At 44.9% G+C, this 19158-nt stretch overlaps 1 protein-coding gene across 12 annotated transcripts in view; it reads right to left on the reverse strand.

Annotated features, from left to right (window-relative positions):
* CLEC16A (C-type lectin domain containing 16A) overlaps positions 1–19158 on the reverse strand; it is a 377291-nt gene that overhangs the window by 139855 nt on the left and 218278 nt on the right. For all 12 annotated transcript variants that reach the window (XM_033914729.1, XM_033914726.1, XM_033914722.1 and 9 more), the window contains one exon: positions 14164–14284. In XM_033914729.1, the coding sequence (XP_033770620.1) occupies positions 14164–14284 (121 nt within the window). The remainder of the gene's footprint in view (positions 1–14163; positions 14285–19158) is intronic.

Raw genomic sequence — 19158 nt, forward strand, 5'->3', positions numbered from 1 at the left:
AAAAGCTTTCTGATCACTAGTAATAATTTCTGCAGGGCCTGGCAACCAGCCCTCCTAAAGGACTCTTTTTATAAAAGCAAATCTTTCAGTCCCAGAAGGAGTTCTTATTTGTGATGGTATAGAGACAGCTACCAGAAGCCCCTTGGCATCTCGTGACGAGAAACAGACAGGGCCATTTGAAGAGGCGGGAAATATAGAAGACTGATGGGGGAGAATCACACTGATTCTGCTGCTGTCAGTATGCAATGGACAAGGCAGGGGTTCTTAATCAGCAGTACCCATATATCAAGGGGTTCCAGAGAAGGTAAACTGAATACAGAAAAGGACTTTTCAATCTGAAGCAATTTAATACTCCTGGCAGAATTCTGCGCAAAAAAAATTTGAAATTTTGTGCAAAAATTTCCAAATTCTGCAAGTTTATTTGACAACATTTAAACAATATTTTTAAACAATTCAGCATTTTAATTAAATTATACTACAGAAAACAAAAAGCCTTCAAATTTTTTTACTTAATGACTTTCTTCTAGCAGATGGCATCAAATTGAACAGTGAAAAACTTCTCTCTGCATCATTCTCTGGAGCAAAATCTCTCTCACACCTGTGCCCCCCCCCCAGCCAGCATCTCTCTCACCCCTATGCCTCCAGCCAGCATCTCTTTCTCCCCTATGCCACCCAGCCAGCGTCTCTTTCACCCTTGTGCCCTCCAGCCAGCATCGTTTTCACCCTTGTGCCCCCCCAGCCAGCATTTCTCTCTCCCCTGTCCTCCTAGCCAGCATTTCTCTCTTCCCTGTCCTCCTAGCCAACATCTCTCACTCCTGTCCCACCTAGCCAACATCTTTCACTCTCTCCCCATTGTCTCCATTCCAGCATTTTAGCTCTTCAACACCAATGCAGTTAATCTCAACCTGCTGCCGGCTCTGCAGGCTTCCCTCTACCATGCGGTCCCGACGAATAAAGAGGAAGTGACATCAATGAGGGTGAGACCACGGTAGAAGGAAGCCTGAACAGCCCACACAGGCTGCCCAAAGATGTTTCTAGCAGCGATTCAGGCCACAGCGAGGGAGTGCCAGAACAGACTACAAAATCTGCGCAAAGGTAATTATGTGGCCCTGGAGAATTCTGTGTAAATTCTGCATTGCACAGTAGCGCAGAATTCCACCAAGAGTAAATTTATTGAAAACTTTCTAGACAAAGTGAAGGCAGTTATCAATAGTATAACTGTGTACTGCTGAAATTTCAGCAGTGTTAGCGACATATTTAGCTTCAGAAGTCCCAAGTGGACATGTGGTTTAGGAAAGGGGTGCAAGAGTTTCACTTGATCAGTTACAAGGGTATGGAAACAAAAAAAGGTTAAGAACCCCTGGGCTAAGATATACTTCTGCTTCTTGCATGACTAATTCTATATGACCAGATCATTAAACAAGTACCAGCGTCCGGTGATATCATCACAGGGGGGACATCTGCAACTCTGGATGGGGGATACCCCTTTCTCAATCACCAGAGGCATCACTCAGATTGGGTGAGACCCCTATCTCCCTTTACTAAGATATTAGTATCAAATTATTAGCAAAGGATGGCTTATTTTTCTGTATTTTAGGACTTATTTGGGACACCAAGTCAAATAAAGGTAATGAAGTAATCCATCCTTTTTTAAATTCTAAGAGGTGGGTTTCTGTAATGTGACTTGATTTTGATTCAGTTATGTTAAATAAAAAATAGCAAGGAAAGTTTACAGGAATGTGCATTAAACCACATCAATGAACATTACTGAAAGGAAAAAAACATTGCTGCAGACAGGTACCAATCATATAATCAATATGCAGGAAATGGTTACATCATTCCCCTTTAGGAGTACAAAGGAGCACTGCAATTTCATTTACTTTGCAACCCCCTCCCCCTTTTGAAGAAAGCATAATATGATTTCCAGTTAACTGCTATGATATGAATGTTATCGGTGCTGCAGTTGAGGCTTCCACATTTCTACTTTTATTTCTGTCACAGCCAGTAATACCATCCATCAAAGAAATGCAGTCACAAGATGTGCTATTCATAAAATATATCACAGCAAGTTATGTTAATTTTCCACAATCATTTCCTGAGAGCATCAGTTTAATTTAAGCCTCCCGTTGCTATTCATATGATCAAAAGGCAACTGTTTCCAGGATGCATCTTTTACTTCATATGTAACGAGCCTGAATGTAACACTGGTGGAATCGAGGCAGAGTATGAGTGGGGCACTCAGTTACAGTATATTTTACATAAGTTTCTTGGCAACCTAGCCACAAACATTTACATCAGCTCTATGGCCTGCTTAAGTGGTCGCACCGAAAATGTAAGTAGGTACAGGCAGCAGGGCAGGATTAATTTGTCGAGGGCCCCTAGGCACACAAGTACACTGGGCCCCCTGCCCCACCCCATCCCACCATGCGCCCAGGCGGAAACAGGAAGCTGCGACAGAGGGAAGCTTTGGGCAAATAGCACCGCTTGCACAATTACAGTTCCCGTTGCCTTTCTTACCCGCGTTGCTTGCTTGTCTTACTTTCCGTCGATGGGGGGGGGGGGCCGCGTTGCCGATCGATGCTGGAGGGGCCTATCGCCATTTGGAAAAAACAATGTTAATGCCCTCCTTCATCGGACCTCCCTGACCATTTCGGGCCCTAGGCACATGCCTACTTGGCCTATTGGTTAATCCTGCCCTGACAGGCAGTCCCCCGAGTTACAGACGCCTGACTTAATTATGACTCATACTTAAGAACGTGGTTGCGGCTACATTTGATTTCACTGAGCAGTATTTCATTCATTCATTCTGCAGCTCCTCGATATCTCTCCTTATACTCCTCCCTGGGAATTCCATTCATCGGATAAGTCTCTCTTATCTGTACGCTTCTCCTCTACTGTCATCTCTAGATTCCGTCCCTTCTATCTTTGCTTCAGTATGCCTAGAACAGACTGCCCAAGTCAGTATGTCAAGCTCTGCCTCTGGCAGTATTCAAATCTGGGCTAAAAGCCTACTTTTTTGAGGCTGCTTTTAATTTCTAACTCCCACTCAGCTGTAAAGTACTCATGTCTGTTTTATCATTCCCTCCTCTGTGAGAAATTCCCTAACTCCTAATGTCTTGTCTGTTTTAATTAGATTGTAAGCTCTATTGAGTAGGGATTGTGCGCATCGAGAGAGGAGCGTGGGAGCCCTGCTCCGCCCCCCTCCCGACACAGAGGAGCCAACTTTAAACGGACTTTTGCCACCGGAGAGCCTGCTTTCTTCTCTGGTCCTCCCTGCATCGAGAGAGGAGCGTGGGAGCCCTGCTCCGCCCCCCTCCCGACACAGAGGAGCCAACTTTAAATGGACTTTTGCCACCGGAGAGCCTGCCTTCTTCTCTGGTCCTCCCTGCATCGAGAGAGGAGCGTGGGAGCCCTGCTCCGCCCCCCTCCCGACACAGAGGAGCCAACTTTAAACGGACTTTTGCCACCGGAGAGCCTGCTTTCTTCTCTGGTCCTCCCTGCATCGAGAGAGGAGCGTGGGAGCCCTGCTCCGCCCCCCTCCCGACACAGAGGAGCCAACTTTAAACGGACTTTTGCCACCGGAGAGCCTGCTTTCTTCTCTGGTCCTCCCTGCATCGAGAGAGGAGCGTGGGAGCCCTGCTCCGCCCCCCTCCCGACACAGAGGAGCCAACTTTAAACGGACTTTTGCCACCGGAGAGCCTGCTTTCTTCTCTGGTCCTCCCTGCATCGAGAGAGGAGCGTGGGAGCCCTGCTCCGCCCCCCTCCCGACACAGAGGAGCCAACTTTAAACGGACTTTTGCCACCGGAGAGCCTGCTTTCTTCTCTGGTCCTCCCTGCATCGAGAGAGGAGCGTGGGAGCCCTGCTCCGCCCCCCTCCCGACACAGAGGAGCCGACTTTAAACGGACTTTTGCCACCAGAGAGCCTGCCTTCTTCTCTGGTCCTCCCTGCATCGAGAGAGGAGCGTGGGAGCCCTGCTCCGCCCCCCTCCCGACACAGAGGAGCCAACTTTAAACGGACTTTTGCCACCGGAGAGCCTGCCTTCTTCTCTGGTCCTCCCTGCATCGAGAGAGGAGCGTGGGAGCCCTGCTCCGCCCCCCTCCCGACACAGAGGAGCCGACTTTGAACAAACTTTTACCACCGGAGAGCCGCCTTCTTTTGCCCGTGCTCAAGGCCGTCAGACCACCGTTCCTGCTCTCACAGCTCTCCCCTGTTTAACCCTCCCAACCCGAATTCCACCCGATTCCAATTTTATTCCTGACTATATTGTAGTTTAGTGCCAAATTTCATTACTATCTATGCTCTTTTTTCTATGCTCTCGTTTAGATGCCAAATTCTATTACTGTTTATGCTTTTGCTTAGTGCCAAACTGTATTATTGCCAAAGGTTTACCAGCAATCACTTCTGTTGCCCCACTTCCCCCCCAGCACATCCTTGGACTACATAAAAACCTTGGCTGCGCAATCTTTCCTGTTAGTCATCTATTGCCCAAGCCTCTCCTGACTTAGCTACAACAGCAGGACTTAGCCAGCACTTGATAGGGAGACTCTCCTGAATTCCATCCGACCCAACACCCATTCCCCCTTCCTGTCATGCCCCCAACTCTTCAAGCTACCACCTTCCCCGCCCCCCCTCCCACCACTTTTCAAACCACCCTCCCAGCCACCCCCACTTCCACCACTTCCCCTACACTCCTGACAACACTATACTTCACCATTCCCATAATTACAGGCCAAGGCAGATACGGTGATCTCTCTTCACGACCTAAAAAATGCCGTACCAGAAACCCTACCAACCTCATCCCCATTCTTCCCTCTCAACAAGCCCCCTCCAGCAATACACTCAAAATGGCACTCATCAATGCAAGATCAGTTAGCAACAAATCCTTCCTCCTACACGACCTCATCTGTGACAAGACTTGGGACGCCCTCATGATCACTGAAACCTGGCTCCAAGACAATGATGGGATAACACTAGGCGAACTATGTCCTCCAGGCTACCAGGCCCTAGCCTGTTCACGTACCTCTGGGAAAGGAGGTGGAGTGACTACCATTGTCAAGACCTCCGCCACACCTAAACTGATAAACTCCATCAATATTCCCTCCCTAGAAGCACTTGCGTTCACCATAGGCCACAAACACAAAATTGCCCTCATACTCCTCTACAGAACCCCTAGCTCCCCAGCAGATACCCTAGAGACCCTCCTCGAATTCATCACTGAACTATCCATCTCACACAAACACGTGACCATCCTGGGAGATTTCAATTTCCCAGACTACCCCAACACCTCAGGACAAATTGACAACTTCCTCTCCTCCCTCACCGACCTGGGATTTCATCAGGCTATAACCACCCCCACGCACTCAGCAGGCAACATCCTAGACCTGCTCTTCACCCTTAGTGACCCAACTACAGAACCCCAACAAACAACTTATACCACCACACCAGTCCCATGGTCAGACCACCACCTCATTGAATTCGAACTCCCACTCGAAACTACCCTTGCCCCGCGTAAAGACCCTACCCCTCCCACCCTACGTCAACTCCCTAACTCAGTCAGCCCTCCAGCCATGGCCGCGGGCATTCGCACCCTAAATGATACCTGCACCCAACATCCCCAATCCATTGACCAGGCAGCCTCCGCATGGCACTCCAACATCCAATCCCTCTATAATAGCCTCGCCCAGACAAAAACAACCCAAATAGTCACCAACAAAGCACCTGCTCCCTGGTACACCAGTGACCTCCGATCCATAAAACGATCACTGAGGAAAACAGAAAGGATCTGGGTCAAACACCCGAACTCGGAAACCAAAGCCCACTGGAATAACATATCCATCACCTACAAAGCTGCCATCCTAGAAGCAAAAAAGACCTACTACTCTCGCCTCCTGCAACTAGCCCCTTCTAGATCCAAACAATTGTTCACCCTCACAAACCAACTCTTCACCAGCGCCCAAAGAAAAAGTCACAACAACCAAACAGAACTTGATAGCGAGACTCTCTCGGACTTCTTCCAGTCCAAAGTACAAACCATCCGAGATAATCTTGACACCAACACCAAACCCACTCCTATTCAACCCCAACCGATTCCAAATACCCCACCCTCCGCCGCTCTCTCCCAATTTCATATGGCCACTCATGCCGAGGTTCTCGAAACCCTGAGAGAACTCAAACCCTCCAACACCATCCTCAATCCCTGCCCATCCAGCCTCCTGCTGTCCACAGAAGACGCCATGGCAGAATCCATCCTCCCCATCATTAACACCTCTCTAACCACTGGGACTGTGCCCCTCAGCTGGAAGTCAGCTATTATCAAGCCCACTCTCAAAAAACCCACTCTTGATCCTAACGAACCCGGCAACTATCGCCCAGTCTCCAACCTCCCATTTGTCTCCAAACTCCTTGAGCGAATTGTGCTCCACCGACTTCACCCCTTCATTGAAGAACAAGCTGCTCTATCCCCTGCCCAGTCCGGCTTCCGAAAAGGCCACAGCACAGAGTCAGTACTCCTTGACATCATTGATGACAGCTGGGCAATACTCGACAAAGGCAGTGATGCCCTACTAGTCCTACTTGACCTCAGCGCGGCCTTTGACACAGTCGACCACCACCTCCTCACATCCAGACTCTATGACCTCGGAATCAAGGACACAGCCCTCCAATGGATCACCTCCTTCCTCCATCAAAGGACCCAGACCGTCCTACTAGGAACTCACAAATCTCGCCCCAAGCCTATAAAATATGGTGTTCCTCAAGGCGCCCTTCTATCCCCCCTCCTATTCAACCTCTACATCAGGCCTGTCATTGATATAGCGCAGAAATATAGCATTAAAATCCACTCTTATGCAGATGACATCCAGCTGCTCCTCCCACTAGGTGAGAACCGATCGTCCCAAATTACTAACCTCCAACATTGCCTCTCCGATATGAAAACTTGGATGTCAAACAACAAACTTCAACTAAACGCCACTAAAACAGAACTCTTATGGATCAGGAAAAAAAGCACCAAATTCACACGTCCTACCCTAGCATGGGACTCCACTCTACTAACAGCAACAGATCAGGTACGCAGCCTAGGAGCAACCTTAGATGGACACCTATCCCTATCCGCCCACATATCCCAAGTAATCTCCACCTCCTTCTACTACCTCCGCCAACTGAAAAAGATCAAACCCTACATCTCCACACCTGACCTCGCCCAACTCCTCTACGCATATGTTCTCTCCAGAATGGATTACTGTAACTCCCTATTTAATGGACTAACCAAAAATAATCTCAAACGCCTCCAACGTGTCCAAAATGCAGCTATCCGCCTCCTACACAACCTCAACTACCATGATCCCGTCTCCCCTGCACTCTGCGCTGAACACTGGCTCCCAATTAGCCAGCGCTGTGCTTTCAAGGCCCTAGCAGTAGCCCACAAGAGAATTTATGCCACCACCCCCTCCTACATAAAATCTAAGCTTCCCATCTACACCCCCACTCGCACCCTCCGCTCAAAATCGGAAATACGCCTATGCATTCCCCCTGGAAGGTCCCTCCTCTCAGAAACTGCCCGCAAACGATCCTACAGCCACTTCATCCCACATCTTTGGAATAAACTCCCCCCCCAACTCAGGCAACAGAACTCTTTATTGACATTCCGTAAAATGGTAAAGACCCTCCTCTTCAACAAAAGATCTCCCTCAGTCTACACCCCCCCTTAAACCCCACCTCTCTCTTCTCTCCTCTATTTAACTTCTCCTAAATTTCAGTATAGACCTCTCTTAGTCTGTACTCTGATAAATTGTCTGTACTCTGAAAAATTGTCTGTAACCTGATAAATACTGCACAATCTTGTATGTCCAAACATCTAAACCTATTGCACATTTATTTGCCTAACTACTTCTACTATGTATGTTTACTTGTAGACCGTTCTGAGCTACTGGGAGAACGGGATATAAATCTAAATAAATAAATAAATAAAAATAAATAAATAAATAAATAAATAAATAAAAATAAATTAATGGCAAAGCAGTGCAGAAAGGGGTTGAGAACGAGTGTTAATTCTGACAGAAGACATGGCCACGCACTGCATTAACCTGAATGGTAATGTCATTAAGTGGAAATGCAGAGACAGAATCAGTGCTTTTTGATGTGTAGATAACACAAGAAAATTTTTGTTGGGTCCAGAACATTGTAGAACGGTTGGCTGAGAGTATAAAATGCCTGTTTGGGGGATTTAAAAACCAGTTTTGCCTTGCTTCAGTGACTGGAACAAGTCCTGCAATTTTAAAGACAGGCCTGAGGTAAGCACTCATGTTTGCACGTCTGAACAAGAACAAAAACAAAAATGCAAGCACACATCTGGGTCTGTTCTCCTGCACGTACATAGCACCCTCACAAAATTGCTATGCACAAGAAATTTTGGGGAGGCTAATTCTGCACAAGACAGAAGCTGCTGATTTTCCAATAAAGACCTTACAATATTAATGAATTTCAACAATATATTAAACTAGTATTTTAGCCCGTTACATTAACGGGTGCTAGAAACCCCCCCCCTTCCCTTCCTGCGGTCCCGACTAACCTGCTGACTCTAGCAGCATCTGCAGCACTCTACACACGCTGTTTCATGGCCTTCTACTGTCCTGATTTACTCTGGCACGTCCTTGATGACATCATCAGAGACGCGGCAGAGCAAATCAGGGCAGTAGAAGGCCCCGAAGCAGCGTGTGTAGAGTGCTGCAGATAGGTTTGGAGTCTGGACCGCGGGAAGGGAAGGGGGGGCCAGTCAGACGTCGGGAAGGGATGGGAGACCGCAAAAAACTTATTGTTTTTTTTTCTGCGAGAGCAGGGCCAGTCCTGCCGCGAGTGTAGTTAGGTGCTGGAAGGCTGGGGACTTGCGCATGCGCACTCCTCCCACCACAGACATACACCTTACGGATCAGGGAAAACGGAACACGCAGGTAGGAGTACACATGAGCGGCTAGGGTTTTATTATATAGGATACTGCACACAGGATGAACTGGGGGAGAGGCTACAGTGGCATCATGTTAAAAAAATAGTATTGCACTTTGCTTGTGATCAGAATAAGATCTGGCAGATCAATGTGTTAAACAGTTACCTATTTTCTATTTCAGTGTCTCTCAAACTGTGTGCCAAAGCACATTGGTGTGCCCCGAAGAGGTTCCAGGTGGGCCATGAGAGATTCCAGAATTTTACTTTATTTTAAAAAAGTTCCCATCATAAGCATATACTAGAATAGATGACATGTACATCACCTAAGAGCAATGGTTTCAAACTCGCGGCCCACCAGGTACTATTTTGAGGCCCTCGGTATGTTTATCATAATCATAAAAGTAAAATAAAAGTTTCTTGATCATATGTCTCTTTAGCTATAAATTACAATATTATTGTTAAGACTTAGGGCTCCTTTTATCAGGCCGCACTAGCGGGGTTAACTTGCGTGACGTTTCATCATGCGTTAAGCCCCGCGCTGGCCTAAAAACTACTGCCTGCTCAAGGGAGGCGGTAGCGGCTAGCGTGGCCGGTGGTTTAGCGCGCGTTAAATCGCTAGCGTGGCTTGATAAAAGGAGCCCTTAGCCAAATGGAAAGATTTTAAAACTACAAAGAGTTTTACCCCATGAAAAATTGTCATTTCTTTAATAAAACATAAACCATTTTTTTTTCTGAGGCCCTCCAAGAACCTACAAATCCAAAATGTGGCCCTGCAAAGGGTTTGAGTTTGAGACCACTGCCTAAGAGTCTGTCAATGTTTAAATAACTCTCAAATTTAATTTTTTGGGGGTTTTGCAATTTTATCATTTCAATTTTAAGGTGCCGCGAAAAACATTTGTTCTTTTTAGTGTGCCAGAGCTAAAAAAGTTTGAGAGACATTGTTCTATTCAATACATTTTCTTATTTCTCCTTCATCTGTAACAGCTGCAAGGAACAGCTGTTTTCTTCTATTGATAACATCTAGAATTTAAAAATTGCCAAACAAAACAGCTCCTAGACTCCTGGGTAGGCTGGATGAACCATTCAGGTCTTTATCTACTGCCATTTACTATGGGAGTCTTTTACAAAGGTGCGCTAGCCAATTTAGCGCACGCTAAATGCTAACGCATCCATAGGATATAATGGGCTTGCTAATAGCCCCTAGCGTGACTTAGTAAAAGACCCCGTATGTTACTATGTTTAGATTTAGTAACTATCCCCCTCCCCCCCTTTTTTTACAAAACCGGAGCGTGATTTTTAGCGCTGGCCGCAGCAGTAACAGCTCCAATGATCATAGCATTTCTACGAGTGTCAGCGCTGTTACCACCACGGCTGGCGCTAAAAACCTTGCTATGGTTTTTTAAAGGGGGGTATGTCTTAAATCTAACAATCTCCTGAGTTCCTAATTTTTAGATTTCATGCTCCTTTTACTGTATATCCATACTGCCTACTAGCCAATCAAAATCCAATCAGAGGCCTTCTTTCTCTCTCTTCCTGTGACTTTATCCCTGCCTTCCCCCACTAAATATTTGTTGGAGGAACCGCATCCATATTGTGCTCCAATCATATCAGAGCAAAGTTTGAAATTCCTCCTTTTATTAAGCTGCCTTATACAGGTAACATGGGCAACAGTATGCTAGTGTACGATAACACACAACAGTTAACAAAGCAGCTCTAGCAGACAGAGGGCTGCGGTCCACATGCTCATCTGGCCCCCGACTCCTTTGACATCAACCTACTGTTCCAGAGCAGGAGACGACAGATCCAACGTAATGCCATGACCCTGCAATAGTTCCACCCCTCTCAAATGCCGGGGGGGGGGGGATCAGCCCTGGGTGGCTGCCGGGTCAGCTATGCCACTGCACAGCAGATTGATATGTAAGGCGTATTAATTCCTGAATTAACTGCAAGTTTAGTGGGAATAGTGTCTTGCACGCACGCAGATAATGCAGAGGCAATTAATGCCTCCTCAACAGATGGCCTCAGGTGGTGTTAAGCTGCAATAACTCCCCAATTCTATAAATGGGGTTTAAAGTTAGGCATACAATTAGGGATGCAATATAGAATAGGGCTAGTTGTGTGCATAAAATAATTAACTAATTGGTGCTAGTTTGCCATTGCACACATAACAAGCAACATCTAAATGCTGCTAAGGAACTTTTAAGGTGAGCCACCAAAGGAGGGAAGTGTAGGGTGAGGGCGATAATTAATTAATTAATTTTATCATGACATTAACCACTATTTACATGCAGCCCTAATAATAATTTTAAAAAGTGTTCTTAGTGTCTCTTTTAATAAAAGGCACATACGTTTATTTTACATTGTAAGACTGAAATATTAGAGAATTCTTTGCGATCAGGCTAAGGTGCAATTCTCTAACCAGGGATCTCAAAGCCCCTCCTTGAGGGCCGCAATCCAGTCGGGTTTTCAGGATTTCCCCAATGAATATGCATTGAAAGCAGTGCATGCACATAGATCTCATGCATATTCATGGGGGAAATCCTGAAAACCTAACTGGATTGCGGCCCTCAAGGAGAGACTTTGAGCCCCCTGCTCTAACCGGTGTCTGTGACACGGGCGCCGTTTATAGAATTGGGAGGCCAGGCGTCTGTCCATTAGGGCAGACGCGATTCTGTTTAGGACGCCAGTACACAATTCTCAGTCACTTCTTAGGCTTCCTGTATAGAATCAGCCCCTAAAAGTGTGTCTCATCTGTATTTTATTTGTGCAGAGCAACAGCCAATGTTAATGCAGTTTCATGCACTAGCCCTGAGCATTATTCTATCATACAGCAACCTGTGGAAGAGTAAGTATAGTTTGAGATAGATTAGGCTGTACTGTACACTCCTCCAAACAGCAATAAATTGAGACCGGTGGTAAAATAGAATCAGACAGTGGGAGCACAGAACGTGTTAACAGTAGCACATATTAGTAACTACGCCCCTTAGTTTCTAAGCATTAAACATGGAAATCTAGGCTTTCAGGCAATAACATTGACAAATCTACCATTGCCACTAATCTTAGCTAAACAACTAGTAACATACTCCTCCATTATCACATCTCAGCCTCAAATAACAAACCAATAATTAGATGATGGCCATCTTGGACATAAGGATAGCAATAAAAACTTTCTATGCAAAATGTTCTTGTTTGGAAGGGCATATAGAAACCAATTCTAAAAAGCACAGGCTAACAGATAAATGCTGACTACACGTGCCTTTCATTAGAATAATGCCATAATATATAATTTTATTGTTTATAATTAGGATAAGAAGGGGATAAAAATTGTTTAATGTAATAATTGTGATGATTACAATGTATTTTCATACAGTTTTTTTCTGATTCTTCCATTGTATACATTATAAAGTTTGAAATGTCAATAAAGATTAAAAAAAAAAAAAAAAAGAATAATGCCATACACACCTGCAGGTGTACACATTACTCATGTATATGCCAAAAATGCTATAGAGCTACACCGAATAGCATATTTTACTATCTGGTCAAATACGAATAATGGGCATTGAACTTTAACACCACAAATAAGAACATAAGAAAAGCCTTACTGGGTCAAACCATCAAGCCCAGTAGCCCGTTCTCACACTGTACCTGGCCAAAACCCAAGGAGTAGCAATATTCCATGATACTGATCCAGGGCAAGCAATGGCTTCCCCCATGTTTATTTCAATAGGATTTAGTACAATAGAGCTCCCGATTATTTGTATTTGAATTTAAGTTACTAGTCGACCAAATACGAATAATGTATTTGGGGCACTATTCGAATCAACTATGTTCATATCTTGTATTTTAAAAGTAGGCATAGCCATAGGGTCTCACACTTAGGCACATAGCTAATAGATCACTGTACGTTATGCACGAATCTTCAGAATTTAGGTGCACACATTTATGCCTGCCCTATGGCTGGTGTTCAGTGCTCGTGCCTAACTCTTAGCCTCATATTTTCATAGTTAAACTAGTATTCTATAATCTGCATTCCTTTATAGCACAGATTCCTACCAGGTGTCCTCTGGGAACCTATTTTTAGGCACCTAGTTATAGAATTACAGTACTCCCCCGATATTCGTGGGGGTTCCGTTCCAGGAACCCCCGCGAATCGTGAAAAACCGCAAATACGGTTTTTCAATGGGAGAGGCAGGAGAGAGAAGCCGGAGCGCCAGCGAGTGCAGGAAATCACTCGCTGTATGCTCCGACCGCCTCTTCCTGCACTAAGTCGGGCCTTACCAATCAGGAGCTGCGTGTCAAAAGCAGCTCCTGATTGGATAAGGCCCGACTTAGTGCAGGAAGAGGTGGTCGGAGCATACAGTGAGTGATTTCCTGAACTCGACGCCACTCCGGCTGCTCTCTCCTGCCTCTCCCGCTGTCCTCTCCTTGTCGGCAGTTGGAAAATACCGCGAATGACTGGGACCGTGAACCGCCGACCGCGAACGACCGGGGGAACACTGTATTCCCATAGTGTTGCAATTCTTTTATTTTTTTTTTTCAATGAAACTTACAAGGCAACAGATGATCCAAAGTAGGGTATGATGAGCCAAACACATATCTTGTGCTTCAGGTCAGTTTGGAAAGTTAAAAAAAAACAGTAGTGGTAGAAGAAGTTTGCAATGAAATAAACCACCTGTATTCAAAAAGAGAAGACTGGAATCCTCATAAACTCAGGTGGGTCTACTGAAAGAATCACTTGGTGTTGGTGTTCTAAGATAAAATCAGAGATCTGAGTGTTTTAGGCTCAGTCTTATCGCTTGGCATCGTGTGGCAGCTTAACAAAGAGCTTAGACAGCAATGCCAGAGGGTAATACGTTGTAGCAAATCAAACAATGGTTTCCAGCACCTTGGACCTCCTAAAAACTATGGTGGTGAGAGTTATTGCTGAAGGTTCAGTTTGAGCTGAAACTCTGAAGTTACAGAAAAGTTATATGCTCAGAATAAAACAAAATATTTCACAACTATTTAAAAGCTAACTGAAAAAAAAAAACCTATAGGAAAAAGAAAGCTCTCCTTTAAGTAATGATACAAGAAGTTATGGAAAGTCAAACACCATACTCCCTTATAGTCTATAAAAACAGCAATTATAGAAGTGTCTAGTTGAGATCTTTTTATAACAGAAATTTTTATAACTGCAAAGAAACATTCGGATGAACATTATAATGCAGAAAATAAAATTGCCTTACTCAAGTCTAACACATCATCGGTTTTTATCAGATCTTCTTCCCGGGTCAGCGGTAATTGAGTTTCTGGTTCATCTCGTAGCTGCAAAGACAGTGATCGCAGCATGAAGAAAACTCGAATGGCCTAGAGAAATATAAAGGGATTATTGACAAACTGCATTATAATTTTACAGTCCTAAGATCTATATTAAAGAAACAAGTGATCAGATGTGTCGTAATTATAAAATAGATACTGGCAGTTTAAGTAACATTCCAGAAACATGTATTTGAATATCATGATACACACTATTTTAATGGCATCAACTTGACCTTTTTTGGGGATCGTTTGAAAAGTTTTATTAAGAAAATGTTACAATACCACTTACAATTACTTGTAAACATGCTGAAATTACTTTCAGAGAAACAGAAACCATAGTTTGTCCAATTGATTGCTAATTGTTAATAAAATCATGACTGCTACAGTAGAATTTACTAATCTTCTAATTTAGTCTTCCAGCATTAGAAACATCTAAAGTACTATTTGGACTCTATTATAATCATACTAGTCTTTAAGCCCGTTACATTAGAAGGTGCTAGAATAGATGTGTGTATCTGTCTTTCTTTCTTTCTCCTTGGCCACTTTCTGTCTGTCTTTCTCTTTCCTCGGCTGTCCACCACCACCCCTTGCCTGCTCCCCCTGTCCAGCAGTAGCCCTTCTCCCATCCTTTTACCTCCCCCGTGTCCAGCAGCACCCCTTGCCTGCTCCCCCTGTGCAGCAGCAACCCTTCTCCCTTCCTTTTACCTCCCCCCTAACAGCACTTCTTCCCTGCTCCCCCTGTCCAGCAGTATGCCTTCTCCCTTCCTTTTACCTCCCCCCTGTCTAACAGCACTTCTTCCCTGCTCCCCCTGTCCAGCAGTAGGCCTTCTCCCTTCCTTTTACCTCCCCCCCTGTCTAACAGCACCTCTTCCCTGCTCCCCCTGTCCAGCAGCACCCCTTATCTGCTCCCCCTGTCCAGCATCCGGCTTCCTGGTCGCACGCGTCTGTCCTCCTCTTCAAAGCAGCCTGCTGAGAATCACGGCCGGCTGTAGCGAACCTCGCAGGCTGCTCTGCACATCGGTAGCATGCAATCCCATGCATCAGAGGGAACCTGCTACCGAGGTGCAAAGCGGTCTGCGAGGATCGCTACAGCCGGCCGCGATCCTCAGCAGGCTACTTTGAAGAGGAGGGCAGACAGAAGAGCAGCAGCGGCGGCAGCGGGCCTTTTAGTGCTCCCTGGTTGCTGTGGAGAGGTCTGCCGCTTCGGTGGAAGACGATGCCTGGAGGAGCTGGAGAGCAGGGAGGTCTGCGTGCTCTCTCAGTGGGCCTTATAGTGAGTGAGGGCGGGAAGGGGGAGTCACCGGCGTGTTCCCTACCTCCGTGTTCGAAAATGGAATTCAGCACGGAGGGACACAATATGCTGTCAGGGAACACGCTGTCCTAAGTGCGCATGCGCGCTTAGGATTTTATTATAGAGGATAATCATAATTGCTTTACTCTATGCTCTCAAAAGTCTTTTGTCTTTCAATAGTTTTCTATTTTTTCCATCTTTCTAAATAGAGGAATAAAGGTCACATCATTATAAAGATTTGGATGAGTCTGCGTCCAGACTGAAAATGAAATGAATACTACAAATTAGAGTAAAACGGTGAAATAAATTAAGACCACCAGATAAATTTTTAAAAAGTGATTCCTTGAATACTACTATGCTGTCTATTCAAACTCAAATCATGATGGAAACCATTGTGCCATCTATGACTTCTAGAGACAATGGTTAGTCCCAGGGGAATTCTGTGGTATTGCGCATTGTAGAAATTGTTCAGAATTTCCTATGGATCAAGGAGGCAGCAGCATTCCATTTTTGAATGACCCCTCCCCAAAGAATAAACTGTTTCTTTTATTTTCCCTTACTCCTGGAGCCTAATCTATTAACAGCCAAGCTCCACTTCCGATAAATGCGCCTGTTTAACTTTCAAAATCCTATATGGTATCCTCCCTCCCTTTATCCCTCTTTCTTGGAATTCCTCAAACCCTAATACCACCAGATCCTCCCACAAATTAAAACTATCCTTCCCCTCGCTAAAAGGCAATTCCCACACAGGAAAGCTAGGGACCGCCCTCCACTTCAAAATCACTGAGCTCTGGAACAACCTTACCTCCCCTCTTCGGAACTTGAGCTCTCTCCAAGTTTTCCGCAAACATCTGAAAACCTGGCTTTTCTCAAAAAATGTAAGTCTCCCTCCAACTTAGGAATCAAGGAAACTCTTATATCTTGGCATCCCAAGTCCTCTAAATTTTCTTCACACTTCTACCTCTAACTCTCTGTTGTAGTTCCTTCCTATTTCTCCTACTGTAAACCGCGTCGAGCTCTATGAACGTGGAGATGATGCGGTATACAAACCTAAGGATTAGATTAGATTAGATTAGATTAGAAAGTGCTTCTACATTTGCCTAGACTCGAGGAAGGTGTATATACTGATGTCTGGATTTTTTCATACTGGTAGGTTATTTCCTTTGTAAAATGGGGATTACTCATCAGTATTTTCAGTTCACCCAAACCACACATCCTTGCAATAAAAACATCTTCACTAAGTACACATGGGGTGGCTTCCAAAGCAAAGGTCAGCATGTCTACTTCAGGCCACATTGACGTAGGTAGGGCAATTTCAAACACACAATAATCTAGCCATGTTGTTAATAAATAACAATTTCTAGATGCCAGACAATTGTCTTCCTTGGGGAAGCAAATAAAGTTTCGAAGGATGTGTAGTCATAAAACACATGCTCGATTTGTTTCAATGAATGAATGGCTATATTTGAAATGAGCTATGCAATTACATGCATATCTTAACCCATTAGCAAGACTGTATTTAAGGACATACTGAAGGTACATTAACATGGCACACTTTTGAAAAGAGCCTGCTTAGTGAAAAGGGAAAGCTGTGGCCATTACCTGCTCTTTCTGCACAGAGCACAAAATTCTCTTTTTCTGGCACTGCACATTAGGAACAGAACTCTTAGTTTTGGTTTTCATGCCTTTGTGGTCCGATTATGTAGAAAGTGAAAGGCCTAAAATGAACAAAACCACACAAAAAGAGAGTCTGTCCTGTCTGTGAACAACAGATGAGAGGATGCTTCCGGGAATATGAAAATAACAAAAAACATAAAATCCATTTCTAGACCGCATCACCTTTAAGTTCTATGCGGTTTACAAAAGATTAGCTAGGAATACATAATTAGTAATAGTAAAGAGTCTAGAAACCCAAGAACTTTGAAAATAAGTAAAGGCCTGTTTTACGAAGCCGCGCTAGCGGCTGTGCTACAGTAACGGCCCCGAAGCCCATAGAGATTTAAAGGGCTTCGTGGCAGCTGCTAGTGCGGCTTCGTAAAACATGCCCTAAATCTACTCTCTACGCCCTCTACTACACAGGGGAGTAGAGAAAACCTACCAGTTTGAACATTTGCACAAAATGCACAGATTGCACAAATTTATTCAAAATCTTATTGGAACAGCAAGCCTGCAGAGCCACAAGTTTTGACCATTCAAGCTGAACAAGATAAGTGCAATATTGCAGTTGATTAAAGCAAGATATAATGTAGAAGCACATGCTGGATGGTCTTGGGTTTTGAGATCAAATATAATGTGGAATAAGGGACCCATAAGTGCGATGATGGTCTCAGAATGATCTCGCTGTGGCTCTCATGCAGGAGTTAAGACACTGAGCACTTATTCACATACCGACCCCCAGGGCAGTCCAAAGAAATTGATGGAGAAATGACAGACGAGATTAAACGCAACTGCAAGGGAAGCAACACAGTTATCATGGGTGACTTCAACTATCTGGGAATAGACTGGAACCTAGGTACCTCCGGCTGCATTAGAGAGACCAAGATCTTGGATGCTGTAGGCGATTGCTTCCTGGAACAACTTGTCAAGGAAAATACTAGAGGAAATTCAATTCTGGACTTAATTCTAAATGGCCTACGAGGACCAGCACAAGATGTAGAAGTAGAAGGGATGCTGGGAAGCAGCGATCACAATATGATCCGCTTTGATCTGGACGCAGGGAAGAAACATTGGTCCAAAACGACAGCCAAGGCACTGAACTTCCGAAAAGGGAATTACGAAGGGATGAGACTTATGGTAAGGAAAGAAGATTAAGAAGAGGATAAGCACTATAAAATCGCTAGAGCAAGCTTGGTCCCTTTTTAAGGACACAGTCACCGAGGCGCAAAATCTATATATATCGCGTATCAACAAGGGATCCAAGAGGAAAAAGAACAAAGAACCGGCATGTCTCACTGTAGAGGTGAAAGAAGCGATCAGAGACAAGAAAACTTCATTTAAGGAATGGAAAAGGTCAAAAATGGATGAAAACTGGAACAAACACAAACAACATCAACGCAGGTGCCATAAGGCGGTAAAAGGGGCCAAAAGAGACTACGAGGAAAAAATAGCCAAGGAGGCGAAGCACTTCAAGCCGTTCTTTCGATATATTAAGGGGAAACGACCCGCAAAGGAAGTGGTGGGACCATTGGATGACCATGGAATAAAGGGAGCACTAAAGGAGGACAAAGCAATCGCTGACAAACTGAACACATTTTTTGCATCTGTATTTACAAAAGAAAATGTACACAGCATACCGGAACCCACCAGGCTATATGCTGGAAACGAAGACGGACATCTGACAGGATTGACGGTCAATCTAGAGGAGGTATGTAGGCAGATTGATAGGCTTAAGAGCGATAAATCCCCGGAACCGGATGACATCCATCCGAGGGTCATCAAGGAATTGAAAGGGACCATAGCTGAACTGCTTCAACTAATAGCCAATCTGTCGATCAAATCGGGAAAGATTCCGGAAGACTGGAAGGTGGCGAATGTTGCACCGATCTTCAACAAAGGTTCGAGGGGAGATCTGGGGAACTACAGACCGGTGAGTCTGACCTCGGTACCGGGAAAGATGGTAGAGTCACTGATA

This window comes from Geotrypetes seraphini, chromosome 11, assembly GCF_902459505.1.
Source record: "Geotrypetes seraphini chromosome 11, aGeoSer1.1, whole genome shotgun sequence".
NCBI lineage: Eukaryota > Metazoa > Chordata > Amphibia > Gymnophiona > Dermophiidae > Geotrypetes > Geotrypetes seraphini.